Source organism: Salmo trutta, chromosome 25 (assembly GCF_901001165.1).
Source record: "Salmo trutta chromosome 25, fSalTru1.1, whole genome shotgun sequence".
Taxonomy (NCBI): domain Eukaryota; kingdom Metazoa; phylum Chordata; class Actinopteri; order Salmoniformes; family Salmonidae; genus Salmo; species Salmo trutta.
Window position 1 is genome coordinate 27,988,979 of NC_042981.1, and position 15,062 is coordinate 28,004,040.

Consider the following 15,062-nt stretch of genomic DNA (forward strand, 5'->3'; position numbering starts at 1 on the left):
AATCCAGGACAGAGTAGCAGGATGACAAGACGTTGGACTGGAGACAGGGACCAGAGTCAGAGCAGGCAGAATGAACAGAGATTACGATCTGGCAGTGAGGAAGCGGCAGGACTGAGTATTTGTAGAGGTCTTGATTATGAAACAGGTTGCAGCTGGTGGGGATCTGGTCTGACTCCAGCACACCTGTCTCCGCCCACACAATCACACACGGAGAGGGAGAGAGCACTGGGGGAGTGGCGGCAGGTCAACGAGACACCGGATGAGCACTAGAGGGCGTGGCAGGAGCAGATGTGACAACAATTTGTAGTCTGTCTTGTTTGTTTTTGATTGATTACTTGTTACAATCAAAAAGATACAGAACTCATATTAATTTCTATGTGTTTAACTTTACAGTATGACAATTTATTTCAACAGATACAATCTTATGCTATGTACAACTTCAATTTACATTTGATTCCAATGCCTATTATTTTCAATGTATGTATTTCCTTAATGAAATAATGGACATTTTCTAAGCCTTCTTTGATTGCATTTCACTTGTACAAGTAGCATCATTCCAGAACTTCATGGGATTTATTTTGATGGCCGCAAAGTCCTCCATTCCATAGTGGTCATTGGGCTCTCCATCTTCCCAGTACCTTTTAAACCAAGTTAAAGGTTACTTTCTAGACATTCTGGTATTATCCTGAAGGATAATGGTTCAGTGTCACAGGCAGTGGAAACATTTAACCACGAACTGCTTAACATGTTGGTCTATACAAATACATAGAAGATCATACATGATTAAACCTGTATCCAGTCCATTAACTTGTGCAGCTCTTACCCCTGAGTCAGATCAGTCCCATCAAGCCATGTCCAGGTCCCCTCTGTATCCTCTTCCTCCTTCAGTCCTATCCAGAACCCTTTTATGTGCATGGGTTTGGAGTTAAACTGCACTGTGTGCATCAACTTATGAATGCCTGAGCAAACAAACACAACAAGGCAGGAAAGAAGCTTATTTAATCAGTGGTAACTGAATTTTGGACAATCTTTCTCTTATAGTGCTCTCAAACCATTACAATGTAAAGGGGCCTACTCCATGGAGTAGGGCACTTACAGCATTCCACATAGAGACACATTGCATAGAACTGATGGAAATGTTGGGGGAGGGGGTTCTACTAAGCTAACATATGGAATTGTTTTGACATGGTCATACCGTGGATCATTTAGCTATTTGATTTAGAATTTTAGGACCCCTGTAGTTATAAAAAATATATATATAAATGGAAAAACAGTCAAAGAATAAATCATAAGGAATAAGGTTTTGAAGTGTCTGTCCTATATCTAGGAGATATATACGAAAGCTCAGGAAATACTGTATATATATATGTTTTGGGGACACATTAAACCCTTTTTTTGTTGGCACAAAACCACTTCCATACTTTCATGAATTTGTTTAACCGGTACTGGGTTACTTTCAGACAACACTTGTGGAGAAGACCCTCGTGAGAGTCTCCCCTTTCCATAGTGTGGTCATATTAGTTTGTAGGGCAAACCATGTCGTTTTTGTGAGAAGATCAATTTTTGGGATGTCTCCTGGTCTGGCAAACAGCGCTGTAGATCTGCCACTTTCCATCGCAGGTGCGGAAGGCCGACATAGGCGTTTGCGGTGGATTGAGACTCACCCCATACAAAAAAACATATCTCTAGCTTAAACAGACAAGTCAATTGACTCCTAAGGATTTACTAAGAATTTACATTCATCAATGTCTGTTCTCCATACAACATCGCATAGCATACAAAAGACTGAGTCCCAAAAGTCTCACCAACTTCAGTGACGCGGGACTGCAATGCCACCTTCTGTTCCTGAAGGCTTTCAACCTGCCTCTGTAACTCCATGCTGGTGTGTTTGGCACTCCCTAGCTGCCTGCTGGTTTTGTTCACCTTTTGGAGCTCTCGCAACCTGGTCTCAGAGCATTTCGTATTCTGTACCTAAAACCGGGGCACTCCATTTAGTATGATATGTTAAATTTTGCATGGTTACATAATACAGATGGTTACTTAAGGCAAAAACGAAAGGAGGATGGTTGATCGAGGTGGGTGGATAACGCGAACATCTAGCAAGCCATAAGTTGCAAGTTTGAATCTCATGACGGACAACTTTGCAACTACTTAGCATGTTAACTAACCCTTCCTCTAACCTTAACCCTTTTAGCTAACCCTTCCTCTAACCTTAACCCTTTTAGCTAACCCTTCCCCTAACCTTAACCCTTTTAGCTAACCCTTTCCCTAACCCTAACCTTAACCCTTCCCCTAACCTTAACCCTTTTAGCTAACCATTCGCCTAACCTTAACCCTTTTAGCTAACCCTTCCCCTAACCCTAACCTTAACCCTTTTAGCGAACCCTTTCCCTAACCTTAACCCTTTTAGCGAACCCTTTCCCTAACCTTAACCCTTTTAGCTAACCCTTTCCCTAACCCTAACCCTAACCTTAACCCTTTTAGCTAACCCTTCCTCTAACCTTAACCCTTTTAGCTAACCCTTCCCCTAACCTTAACCCTTTTAGCTAACCCTTCCCCTAACCTTAACCCTTCCCCTAACCTTAACCCTTTTAGCTAACCCTTTCCCTAACCTTAACCCTTTTAGCTAACCCTTCCCCTAACCTTAACCCTTTTAGCTAACCCTTTCCCTAACCTTAACCCTTTTAGCTAACCCTTCCCCTAACCTTAACCCTTTTAGCTAACCCTTCCCCTAACCTTAACCCTTTAACCATAAACCCTAAGCCCTAGCCTAGCTAACGTTAGTGAGTTGCAACAATTAGCCACCTAGCTAGAATTTGTAACATACAGTGTACCATACATTTAGCAAATTCGTAACATATTGCACATTGTGAAAATCCACAACATTGTAATTTTTTTGAAATTTGTAATATATAAGAATTGTAATTTGTAACATATCATGCAAAATGGATGATGAACATCCACAAAATAATACATACTGTAGCGACCCGCACAGACAGCTATGTGTTAGGCTATTAGTTGGTTGTGTTGTACTTACCAGCACAGTGTTCGCAGGGTCCGCCATGCCAATCAACTTGCTATCTGCCAATCACAGGAATGCCTGGAATGTTCTGATGCCGGGCATCCTGGTGGTTGGCGGAGTGGCGTGCAGGGGGGTTGGGCAGGGGGATGGAGCATTGGAAGTTAAGACCAGGTTTAGCCATTGTTCTCTCTCTTAAGTCTGGCCTTCACAAGAGAAGGTCACGGTTGTTTTATAGGGGTATCCTTCGTTTATTTGGTGTGGGCTACGGCAAAACAGTAGCCTGTGTGAAGTTGGGTTAATAAACCGTAAATTCTTAAACTCAATCCTCTGTCTGGACAATTGTTCCTTTATGATCTAGTTAGGTCATTACAATACCATACGAAATGTAACATATCAAACTATATGGGATGTTTCAGATTTACATACAGAATAGTATGAAATGCTCTGAGACCAGGTTGCAACCTGTTAGGACCTCCTCTTTGGCATGGATCATATTACTGTGGGTGGCTCTGAGTTGCTCCAGCTCACTGCTGATATGTGTCAAGTTCTGATATAGTGGACCGTACTTCTCACTGACTTTGCTGTCTGTGGGGACCAAAGAGAGACCTAACATCACTAGAGGAAGAGGACAGAATTATTCAATTAATTATTTAAAGCAGAGTGAAATGATAAAGGACACTACTCACATTGGACCCCCAGACCAATGTCAACGACCAGTAGAAGAGCACTGAGCATGCCCAGACTCACTGCAACCAATCGGTAGAATCGAAAACTCTGCCCATCTCTCACCATGAACATGGACACTGGACAAGGGACAATTTTATCAAGTATTACCGCAATAATATTTGGGTTAATCCACAGGAGTTTTGTGACATACCCGTATTCAGAATTTCATTCTCAAATCTACAATCTGTCACCAAGCTCCTGGATTGATATTTTATATGAGAGCAGTTATTCTCTTGATTTTCTGAAAAAGGTCACGTTCTCCTTACGGTACCTTGTTGTTGGTCTTGTCTGTTATGGAGAGGATGTCCATCTGTGCTGAAATCATCCTGACATATCAGCTCATTGTATGTTCATTGTATGTTGAATCCCTTAAACAGATCTTCTGATGTGTCAGAATTCTCCATTGACTTGTCTGTCTGCTGTCTGCCAATATTGAATAAAACAATGGTTTACTCATTCTCTCTGCCTGTGGAGGATTTGTTTAGTCATTGCCCTATGTCAGTGCTTCATGTGAATACTGTGAAGCCATTGGTGGTTTGAGTGGAGGGAGGAGTGTTTGTTTGTGTTTGTGTGTGTGTGTGTGTGTGTGTGTGTGTGTGTGTGTGTGTGTGTGTGTGTGTGTGTGTGTGTGTGTGTGTGTGTGTGTGTGTTTGTGTGTGTTTGTGTGAAAAAGAGAGTGAGACAGAAATATCCTCAAACAATCATTGATATATTATAACTGTTCAATATTCATTTAATTTACTTTTGTTAAACATTTTCATTTAACATGTAGTGTCTTTGCAAATGGCAACACTCATGAGACAAATTATTACAACTTTAATTCCTGGGCTGCCTTTGCTTTCATTTCACATATCCATTTCAGTGCATATCTACATGGGGCATCGTTCCAAGTCTTCATGGCATCCCAAGTCGCCTTTGGATGGTTTTTGGAGTAAATGGCTGCACAGTCCTCGTTATTCATATCGTCGTTAGGCTCCCCATCTGCCCAGTATCTTGAACAAAGGTCAAGGTTCATATTTAGACAATTTGTCTATCTCCATACCGTGCCACAGCAGATAGGTTAAACGTATGTTAATCAAATTTACATGGCTCTGATATTAATTAATAGGTAATAGGACAGTAGTTATAGTCAATGGTAATACTCGCTACTAAACAAACCAATTCCATTAACTTGTGCAGTGCTTACCCCTGAGTCAGTTCAGTCCCATCAAGCCATGTCCAGGTCCCCTCTATATCCTCTTCCTCCTTCAGTCCAATCCAGAACCCTGTTAGGTGCCAGGATCCTGAGCTGTATCTTAATGCTTGTATTGCCTTATTGATAAACTCCTGAGCAGACACACACACACACACACACACACACACACACACACACACACACACACACACACACACACACACACACACACACACACACACACACATACACACCACACATACAGAGAGAGAGAGAGAGAGAGTGAGATAGTGGTCAAACCTTTACCATGTAAAGGGGTCTATTCCATGGAGTGGCGCATTAACATAATTCCACTTAGAGAGACATTCCATAGAACTGATGAGAATGCTAGAATGTTCTACTCATTCTATGCTAACCTGGTATGTACTGTATATTTTCTTTAACACATTGTGGAAGTTACACCATATTTAAATATATATATATATATTTAACCTTTATTTAAACTAGGCAAGTCAGTTAAGAACAAATTCTTATTTACAATGACGGCCTATCCCGGCCAAACCCAGACGAAGCTGGGCCAATTGTACGCCGCCCTATGGGACTCCCGATCACAGCCGGATGTGATGCAGCCTGGATTTGAATCTGCAGTGACACGTCTTGCACTGAGATGCAGTGACTTAGACCGCTGCGCCTCTCGGGAGAAATATGGAATATATCCAAATAACTTACCTGCTTCTCGTCACTATCTATTATTGCCAGGTCAGCTCCTTTTTTAATGCAGTAATCTCTGCTTCTGTCCCATGTTTTCAGAGGAATGGAGTTAGACAAGGGAAAGTAGTAACACAACGAGTTGAGCAATGTCCATCCTGGCAAACAACGGCCACAGCTTTCCACTGTTATAAAATGAGATGGAAAACATTGAAACATTACTTTTGTTGTAACATGTGACAAATGAAGGCCCCCATATAAGCATGCGCTGCTGTTTCAGATCTCCAGATTGGGATATTATCAAAGCGATTATTTTGTTATGAACATCTACCAATAATAAATGAATCAATGTCTCTTCTACACACAACATTGCATAGCATACAAAAGACTGAGTCCCAAAAGACTCACCAACTTCAGTGACGCGGGACTGCAATGCCACCTTCTGTTCCTGAAGGCTTTCAACCTGCCTCTGTAACTCCATGCTGGTGTGTTTGGCACTCCCTAGCTGCCTGCTGGTTTTGTTCACCTTTTGGAGCTCTTTCTGCAACATTGTCAAGGCCTCTTCTTTAGCATGGATCATATTACTGTGGGTGGCTCTGAGTTGCTCCAGCTCACTGCTGATATATGTCAAGTTCTGATATAGTGGACCGTACTTCTCACTGACTTTGCTGTCTGTGGGGACCAAATAGAGACCTAACATCACTAGAGGAAGAGGACAGAATTATTCAATTAATTATTTAAAGCAGAGTGAAATGATAAAGGACACTACTCACATTGGACCCCCAGACCAATGTCAACGACCAGTAGAAGAGCACTGAGCATGCCCAGACTCACTGCAACCAATCGGTAGAATCGAAAACTCTGCCCATCTCTCACCATGAACATGGACACTGGACAAGGGACAATTTTATCAAGTATTACCGCAATAATATTTGGGTTAATCCACAGGAGTTTTGTGACATACCCGTATTCAGAATTTCATTCTCAAATCTACAATCTGTCACCAAGCTCCTGGATTGATATTTTATATGAGAGCAGTTATTCTCTTGATTTTCTGAAAAAGGTCACGTTCTCCTTACGGTACCTTGTTGTTGGTCTTGTCTGTTATGGAGAGGATGTCCATCTGTGCTGAAATCATCCTGACATATCAGCTCATTATATGTTCCCTTGAATCCTTTCAACACATTTTTTGATATGTCAGAATTCTCCATTGACTTGTCTGTCTGCTGTCTGCCAATATTGAATAAAACAATGGTTTACTCATTCTCTCTGCCTGTGGAGGATTTGTTTAGTCATTGCCCTATGTCAGTGCTTCATGTGAATACTGTGAAGCCATTGGTGGTTTGAGTGGAGGGAGGAGTGTTTGTTTGTGTTTGTGTGTGTGTGTTTGTGTGTGTGTGTGTGTGTGTGTGTGTGTGTGTGTGTGTGTGTGTGTGTGTGTGTGTGTGTGTGTGTGTGTGTGTGTGTGTGTGTGTGTGTGTGTGTGTGTGTGTGTGTGACAGAAAGATCCCGAAACAACCAGTGATGTATTATAATTGCCCAATATTAATTTAATTCACTTTTGTTATAAACATTTTAATTTAACATGTAGTGTCTTTGCAAATGGCAACACTCATGAGACAAATTATTACAACTTTAATTCCTGGGCTGCCTTTGCTTTCATTTCACATATCCATTTCAGTGCATGTGTACATGGGGCATCGTTCCAAGTCTTCCTGGGATGGGTTTTGGAGTAAATGGCTGCACAGTCCTCGGCTTTCTTATCGTCATTCGGCTCCCCATCTGCCCAGTACCTGGAACAAAGGTCAAGGTTCATTTTTAGACTACGTAATAGGTAATAAGACAGTAGTACTAGTCAATGGTAACACTAGCTACTGAACAAACCAATCCCATTAACTTGTGCAGCTCTTACCCCTGAGTCAGTTCAGTCCCATCAAGCCAAGTCCAGGTCCCCTCTGTATCCTCTTCCTCCTTCAATCCAATCCAGAACCCCGTGTTGTACCTGACTATTGAACTGTATCTTAATGCTTGTATCGCCTTACTCATAAACTCCTGAGAAAACACACACACACAGACAAACACAGAGAAAGAGAGAGAGTCATGCACAAACAAGCTGTTGAACTAGGTCTGTTAAATTATTAATAATGCCAAGTTTGGAACAGTACTCACTGTCCCACTACAATGCCCTCAGAGTCACACAAAATATGATAATAAACATCACACTCCAAGTTACAGGAACAAGATCCACACTGACAGTCCATGTCTTACCTGCTTCTCCCAGCTATCTACCACAACCAGGTCAGCTCCATAACTTAAACATTCTTTTCTGGCCTCTCCCCAGCTTCTAGACTCAATGGCATCAGAAATGGCAAAGTAGAAACATGTTGAGTTTAGCAGATCCCATCCTGGCAAACATAGGCCACAGCTTACCTCTGTAAAGACACATAGGATGTTTGTTTTTTTACTAGTCAGTAGATCAAATCCTAAATTAGGTGTCTCACAATAAGTTATCTCACCAAGCGAAGATATTTGGGACTGCAGCTGCGGCTTGTCCTTGCGAAGGCTCTCAATCTGCGCCTGAAAGTTATCGTTGCTGGTCGTCTGTTGCTGTAATGCTATCTCTAGTTGGTGGAGGCTAGTGAGCTCTCTGTGTAACTTTCTCTGGGCCTCCTCTTTAGCATGAATCACATTGTTCCGGACGGCTCTGAGTTGCTCCAGCTCACTGCTGATCTGTGTCAAATTCTGATATAGTGGAAGATGACTCTCACTGACTTTATTACCTGTGGGGATCAAAGAGGGACCCAATATCACTAGGGAGAAAAAAAAACACCTTTCATGAACAAAGTAGTACGTTTGCATTTTTTCTTTGTAAACAAAAGGACATGCATGCTGCATTGACATGTACATTGAGAGTGAGAGATTACTATACTTAGTGTTGAGACTTATCTTTGGACATGGTTATACTCACAGTATACTCCCAGGACAATGGCAACAACCAGTAGAAGAGCACTAAGTGGCCCCAAACATATTGTAACCAATCGGTAATGCGGAAAACTGGGCCCATCTCTTACTGTGAATGTGGATTCTGAAAGGGAAAATTTCCGTCAGTATCAGAGTGTAGAGGTTATAAACAAGTTATAAACAGTCCACAAGATAGTAATGTTTTCACTGAATGATTTCAGTGAAACATTCTAGACAGCTTACTAAAATGTATGATTTGCACAAACTGGATCAGGGTTCCACTTTTAGAGGTGGGCAGTGTCAAAGGTCACGTTGTCTCAAAGAGCTTTTCTAAAGCCAATTCAAAAACATACTAAAACAAAACTGTACAGTCACAATAAGCTGAAGAAAATGGTTAACACATTGACTTAATATCTAAATCCTATTAGTTTATACTAGAAAAATGTATTTGTTTACGGTACCTGGTTTCTGGTCTTGGCTATGATAGAAGGGAGCTTCATCTGTGTCGAACCCATTTTCGGTATATTTCTCGTAATTCTCCATTGAATTGTCTGCCTTGTTAAAAATGTTCCAGTCAGTGGGGATGGTCGTATCTCTCTGTGGAGTTTGTTCAAACACTGGACTGTGTCAATATAGTGTGTGTGCTTGTTTCTGTGTGTGTGTGTGCGTGCGTGAGTGTGTGTGCGTGTCTATTTGTGGATTGACTTCAGAGATACAGTGATCGTAGAAAGGGGTTACCGTGATTTTGACAGTAGCTTATAGGCAGCTCGTTGGCAAGTAAAATTCTATATTTCATATTAAAATACACCTACTGTAATATAAATACGGTATCAAAGCAAGTACTGTGTAGTGACACACAGGACTGTTGCAAGCAGGTTGGCTGCTAGGTAAAATGTTTACAAACATTAAAGCATATGAATTAATACTTGGTGTTTTATATCACTTGCACTTCTAGAGGCCATAACAAAGGCTTCCAAACTGACAGCAACTACAGTGAAAAACAGACCAAAAGGACATGGCAAAATGCTCAACCATTTAAGGTTTAAGACTTGCTACCTCTCCAATCTGTCTCCTATACATTTTAAATTGATGGGGCACTATAACCACATAGGAGTTAAATAAGTACAGCATTCTCATTAATGGGTGCAACAAATATAGCCTCTTACAAGGCACGACTCAAAATATGTTAATGAGCCAGAAACAACAATACCATGTACCCACTAGTGCTCCAAAGGTTTTGGGGCGCTTCAAAGGTACGGTATGGTAAATCAAATCAAATCACATTGTATTTGTCACATACACATGGTTAGCAGATGTTAATGCGAGTGTAGCGAAATGCTTGTGCTTCTAGTTCCGACAGTGGAATAATATCTAACAGGTAATCTAGCAATTACCCAACAACTACCTAATACACACATATCTAAAGGTGTCACAGGCGTCATCAAGAATGGACCAAGGCGCAGCAGGTATGTGGATACTCATGTTTTTAATTTTAAAAAAAGGAGTAAAGTATCCACTGGACAAAAAACAATAAAGACGACAGCAACAGTCTTGCAGGCACATACAACGCAGTGCAAGGACAATCTCCCACAAATGACAAACACACCCTAATATATGGGACTCTCAATCAAAGGCAATTAGACCACAATTGCCTTCAATTGAGAGTCCCCACCCCAATTAACTAAACATAGAACCAGACTACCTAGACTAAACATAGAATCACATGAATCTCAAACAGTGCCCAAAAACCCCGGAATACTTAAATCAAATGCCCTTACTACAAAAACACCACCCCGAACCACATAAACCAAATACCCTCTGCCACGTCCTGACCAAACTACAATGACAATTAACCCTTATACTGGCCAGGACGTGACAAAAGGGGTGAATGAAAATATGTACATGTAAGTATATGGATGAGCGATGGCCGAGCGGCATAGGCAAGGTGCAACAGATGGTATAAAATATAGTATATACATGTGATATGAGTAATGTAAGCTATGTAAACATTATTCAAGTGGCATTATTTAGAGTGGCATTGTATAAAGTGACTAGTGATCCATTTATTAAAGTGGCCAGTGATTGGGTCTCAATGTAGGCAGCAGCCTCTCTGAGTTAGTGATTGCTATTTAGCAGTCTGATGGCCTTGAGATAGAAGCTGTTTTTCAGTCTCTCGGTCCCAGCTTTGATGCACCTGTACTGACCTCGCCTTCTGGATGGTAGCGGTGTGAACAGCCAGTGGCTCAGGTGGTTGATGTCCTTGATGATCTTTTTGGCCTTTCTGTGACATCGGGTGCTGTAGGTGTCATGGAGGGCAGGTAGTTTGCCCCCGGTGATGCGTTGTGCAGACCAGACCACCCTCTGGAGAGCCTTGCGGTTGAGGGTGGTGCAGTTGCCATACCAGGCTGTGATACAGTCCGACAGGATGCTCTCGATTGTGCATCTGTAAAAGTTTGTCAGGGTTTTGGGTGACAAGCCAAATTTCTTCAGCCTCCTGAGGTTGAAGAGGCGCTGTTGTGCCTTCTTCACCACACTGTCTGTGTGGGTGGACCATTTCAGTTTGTCTGTGATGTGTACACCGAGGAACTTAAAACTTTCCACCTTCTCCACTGCTGTCCCTTCGATGTGGATAGGGGGGTGCTCCCTCTGCTGTTTCCTGAAGTCCACAATCATCTCCTTTGCTTTGTTGACGTTGAGTGAGAGGTTGTTTTCCTGAAACCACACTCCGAGTACCCTTACCTCCTCCCTGTAGGCTGTCACGTCGTTGTTTGCAATCAAGCCCACTACTGTTGTATCGTCTGCAAACTTGATGATTGAGTTGGAGGCGTGCATGGCCACGCAGTCATGGGTGAACAGGGAGTACATGAGGGGGCTGAGCACTCACCCTTGTGGGGCCCCAGTGTTGAGGGTCAGCGAAGTGGAGATGTTGTTTCCTACCTTTACCACCTGGGGGCGGCCCATCAGAAAGTCCACGACCCAATTGCACAGTGCGGGGTTGAGACCCAGGGCCTCTGGCTTGATGATGAGCTTGGAGGGTACCATGGTGTTGAATGCTGAGCTGTAGTCAATGAACAGCATTCTTACATAGGTATTCCTTTTGTCCAGATGGGATAGGGCAGTGTGCAGTGTGATGGCGATTGCGTCGTCTGTGGACTTCTTGGGGCGGTATGCAAACTGAAGTGGGTCTACCTTGGCCGGTAAGGTGGAGGTGATATGATCCTTGACTAATTTCTCAAAGCACTTCATGATGACAGAAGTGAGTGCTACGGGGCGGTAATCATTTAGTTCAGTTATCTTCGCCTTCTTGGGTACAGGAACAATGGTAGCCATCTTGAAGCATGTGGGGACAATAGACTGGGATAGGGAGTGATTGAATATGTCCGTAAACACACCAACCAGCTGATCTGCGCATGCTCTGAGGACACGTCTAGGGATGCCGTCTGGGCCAGCAGCCTTGTGAGGGTTAACACATTTAAATGTTTTACTCACGTCAGCCACAGAGAAGGAGAGGGGGTGGGGCGCAGTCCCTGTTAGCGGGCCGTGACGTTGGCACTGTATTATCCTCAAAGCGGGCAAAGAAGGTGTTTAGTTTGTCTGGAAGCATGACGTCGGTGTCTGTGACGTGGCTGGTTTTCTTTTTGTAGTCTGTGATTTCCTGTAGACCCTGCCACATACGTCTCGTGTCTGAGCTGTTGAATTGCGACTCCACCTTGTCCCTGTACTGGCATTTCGCTTGTTTGATTGCCTTGCGGAGGGAATAACTACACTGTTTGTATTCAGTCATATTCCCAGACCTCTTTCCATGGTTAAATTCGGTGGATCGCGCTTTCAGTTTTGCGTGAATGCCGCCATCCATCCATGGTTTCTGGTTAGGGTAGGTTTTAATAGTCACAGTGGGTACAACATCTCCAATGCACTTCTTTAAAAACACCCTCACCGAGTCAGCGTATAGGTCGATGTTGTTCTCTGAGGCTGACTGGAACACATTTGTTTGTTTGTTTGTCAATTAGGGTGTGCAGGGTGAATACGTGGTCTGTCGTATGATAATTTGGTAAAAAGCCAAATTTGACATTTGCTCAGTACATTGTTTTCACTGAGGAAATGTACAAGTCTGCTGTTAATGATAATGCAGAGGATTTTCCCAAGGTTGCTGTTGACACATATCCCACGTTAGTTGTTGGGGTCAAATTTGTCTCCACTTTTGTGGATTGGGGTGATCAGTCCTTGGTTCCAAATATTGGGGAAGATGCCAGAGCTAAGGATGATGTTAAAGAGTTTTAGTGTAACCAATTGGAATTTGTTGTCTCTATATTTTATCATTTCATTGAGGATACCATCAATACCACAGGACTTTTTGGGTTGGAGGGTTTTTATTTTGTACTGTAGTTCATTCAAGGTAATTGGAGAATCCAGTGGGTTCTGGTAGTCTTTAATAGTTGATTCTAAGATTTGTATTTGATCATGTATATGTTTTTGCTGTTTGTTCTATGTTATAGAGCCAAAAAGATTGGAAAAGTGGTTTGCCCATACATCTCCATTTTGGATAGATAATTCTTTGTGTTGTTTAGTGTTTTCCAATTTTTCCAGAAGTGGTTAGAGTCTATGGATTCTTCAATTACATTGAGCTGATTTCTGACGTGTTGTTCCTTCTTTTTCCGTAGTGTATTTCTGTAATGTTTTAGTGATACACCATAGTGAAGGCGTAGACTCAGGTTTTGTGGGTCTCTATGCTTTTGGTTGGACAGGTTTCTCAATTTCTTTCTTAGGTTTTTGCATTCTTCATCAAACCATTTGTCATTGTTGTTCATTTTCTTCGGTTTTCTGTTTGATTTTTTTTTTATTTGATAGGGAAGCTGAGAGAATATACTGTTTAGGTTTTCTACTGCCAGGTTTACACCTTCACTATTACAGTGAAACGCTTTGTCCAGGTAATTGTCTAGAAGGGATTGAATTTGTTGTTGCCCAATTGTTTTTTGGTAGATTTCCACACTACATTCCTTTCATCTATAGCATTTCTTAATATTATTCAGCTCCTTTGGCTTTGATGCCTCCTGATTGAGTAAAGCTCTGTTCAAGTAGTGTGATTTTGCTGTGATTGGGTTGAGGTCAGTGATAAAGTAGTCTGCAGTACTACTGCCAAGAGATTAGCTGTATGTGCAGCTACCATAGGAGTTCCCTCGAAGCCTACCTTTGACTCTGTACATACCCAGCGTGCGACAGAGCTGCAGGAGTTGGGACCCGTTTTTGTTGGTTATGTTGTCATAGTTGGTCATCCCCAAAGCCAACACTTCCTTTGGCCGCATTTCCTTCCAGTTCTCTGCTGTCAATGACTGAAACGAATTGCAAACATCTTTGAAGCTGGAGCCTTATATCTCCCTCTCTAACTTTAAGCATCAGGTGTCTGAGCAGCTTACCGATCACTGTACCTGTACACAGCCAATCTGTAAATATCACACCCGACTACCTCATCCCCATATTATTACTTACCCTCTTGCTCTTTTGCACCCCAGTATCTCTACTTGCACATCATCATCTGCACATCTATCACTCCAGTATTAATGCTACATTTTTATTATTTTCACCTCTATGGCCTATTTATTGCCTACTCCTTACTCTTCTACATTTGCACACACTGTACATAGATTTTTATATTTTTCGTTTATTTTGTGTTATTGACTGTACGTTTGTTTATGTGTAACTCTGTGTTGTTGTTTTTGTCGCACTGCTTTGCTTTATGTTGGCCAGGTCGCAGTTGTAAATGAGAACTTGTTCTCAACTGGCCTACCCGGTTAAATAAAGGTGAAATAAAAATAAATAAATAAATAGTTGTGCCTAGTGGGGCATATGGGGGAGAGAATGCTGTCACCTCCAGGTAGGTGTTTGTCCCCCTGTGTGCTGAGGGTGTCAGGTTCTTGTCCAGTTCTGCCATTTAGGTCACCACAGACTAGTACATGTCCCTGGGCCTGGAAATAGTTGATCTCCCCCTCTAGGATGGAGAAGCTGTCATTGTTAAAGTATGGGGATTCTATTGGAGGGATATAGGTAGCACACATGAGGCCATTTGTCTCTGTTGAGAAAATGTCCTTATTCATTTCTAGCCAGATGTAAAATGTTCCTGTTTTGACAAATTTAATAGAGTGGGTTAGGTCTGCTCTATGACAAATTAGCATATAGTCTCTTCCTGTTTCACACCTGGTAGTTTGGTGGATGGGACTACCAGCTCTCTGTAGCCTAGATGGCAATCAGTGGGTCCGTCTTCTTTAAACCATGTTTCTTGTAGGATGACAATGTCTGTATTTCCAATTTCTTTGATGGTCTGTGTTCCTGCTCTTTAGGCCAAAGGCAGATGACCCCAGACCTTGTATATTCCAGGATGAGATAGTAAAAGCTTTGTGTTCCATATTGTCTAGTGTTGTTTTTGTATGGTTTACATCCAAAGATGTTATAACAAAATGAGGTGAGTAAGGGTTC

The 15,062-nt window shown here is 42.1% G+C and overlaps 1 protein-coding gene across 7 annotated transcripts; it reads right to left on the minus strand.

The window, feature by feature from the left end:
• Window positions 1–366: 366 nt before the first annotated feature.
• On the minus strand, window positions 367–9,204 carry LOC115162322 (C-type lectin 1). Of its 7 annotated transcripts, XM_029713516.1 has the most exons (7): window positions 4,020–4,351; window positions 3,709–3,825; window positions 3,449–3,607; window positions 3,038–3,125; window positions 1,806–1,971; window positions 824–959; window positions 367–638 (listed from the first exon to the last, which is right to left on the minus strand). In XM_029713516.1, exons 4-7 carry the CDS (start codon window positions 3,062–3,064, stop codon window positions 512–514), a joined length of 456 nt encoding a protein of 151 aa, XP_029569376.1. In that variant the 5' UTR covers window positions 3,065–3,125; window positions 3,449–3,607; window positions 3,709–3,825; window positions 4,020–4,351; the 3' UTR covers window positions 367–511. The 7 variants fall into 7 exon arrangements, with proteins under 7 accessions (XP_029569376.1, XP_029569374.1, XP_029569375.1 ...); XM_029713514.1 differs by lacking the exons at window positions 3,038–3,125; window positions 3,449–3,607; window positions 3,709–3,825; window positions 4,020–4,351 and adding exons at window positions 6,157–6,302; window positions 6,404–6,520; window positions 6,715–7,008 and having other exon boundaries at window positions 1,806–1,923; XM_029713511.1 differs by lacking the exons at window positions 367–638; window positions 824–959; window positions 1,806–1,971; ... (2 more) ...; window positions 3,709–3,825; window positions 4,020–4,351 and adding exons at window positions 4,437–4,740; window positions 7,543–7,682; window positions 7,899–8,062; ... (1 more) ...; window positions 8,599–8,715; window positions 9,053–9,204.
• Window positions 9,205–15,062: the final 5,858 nt, after the last annotated feature.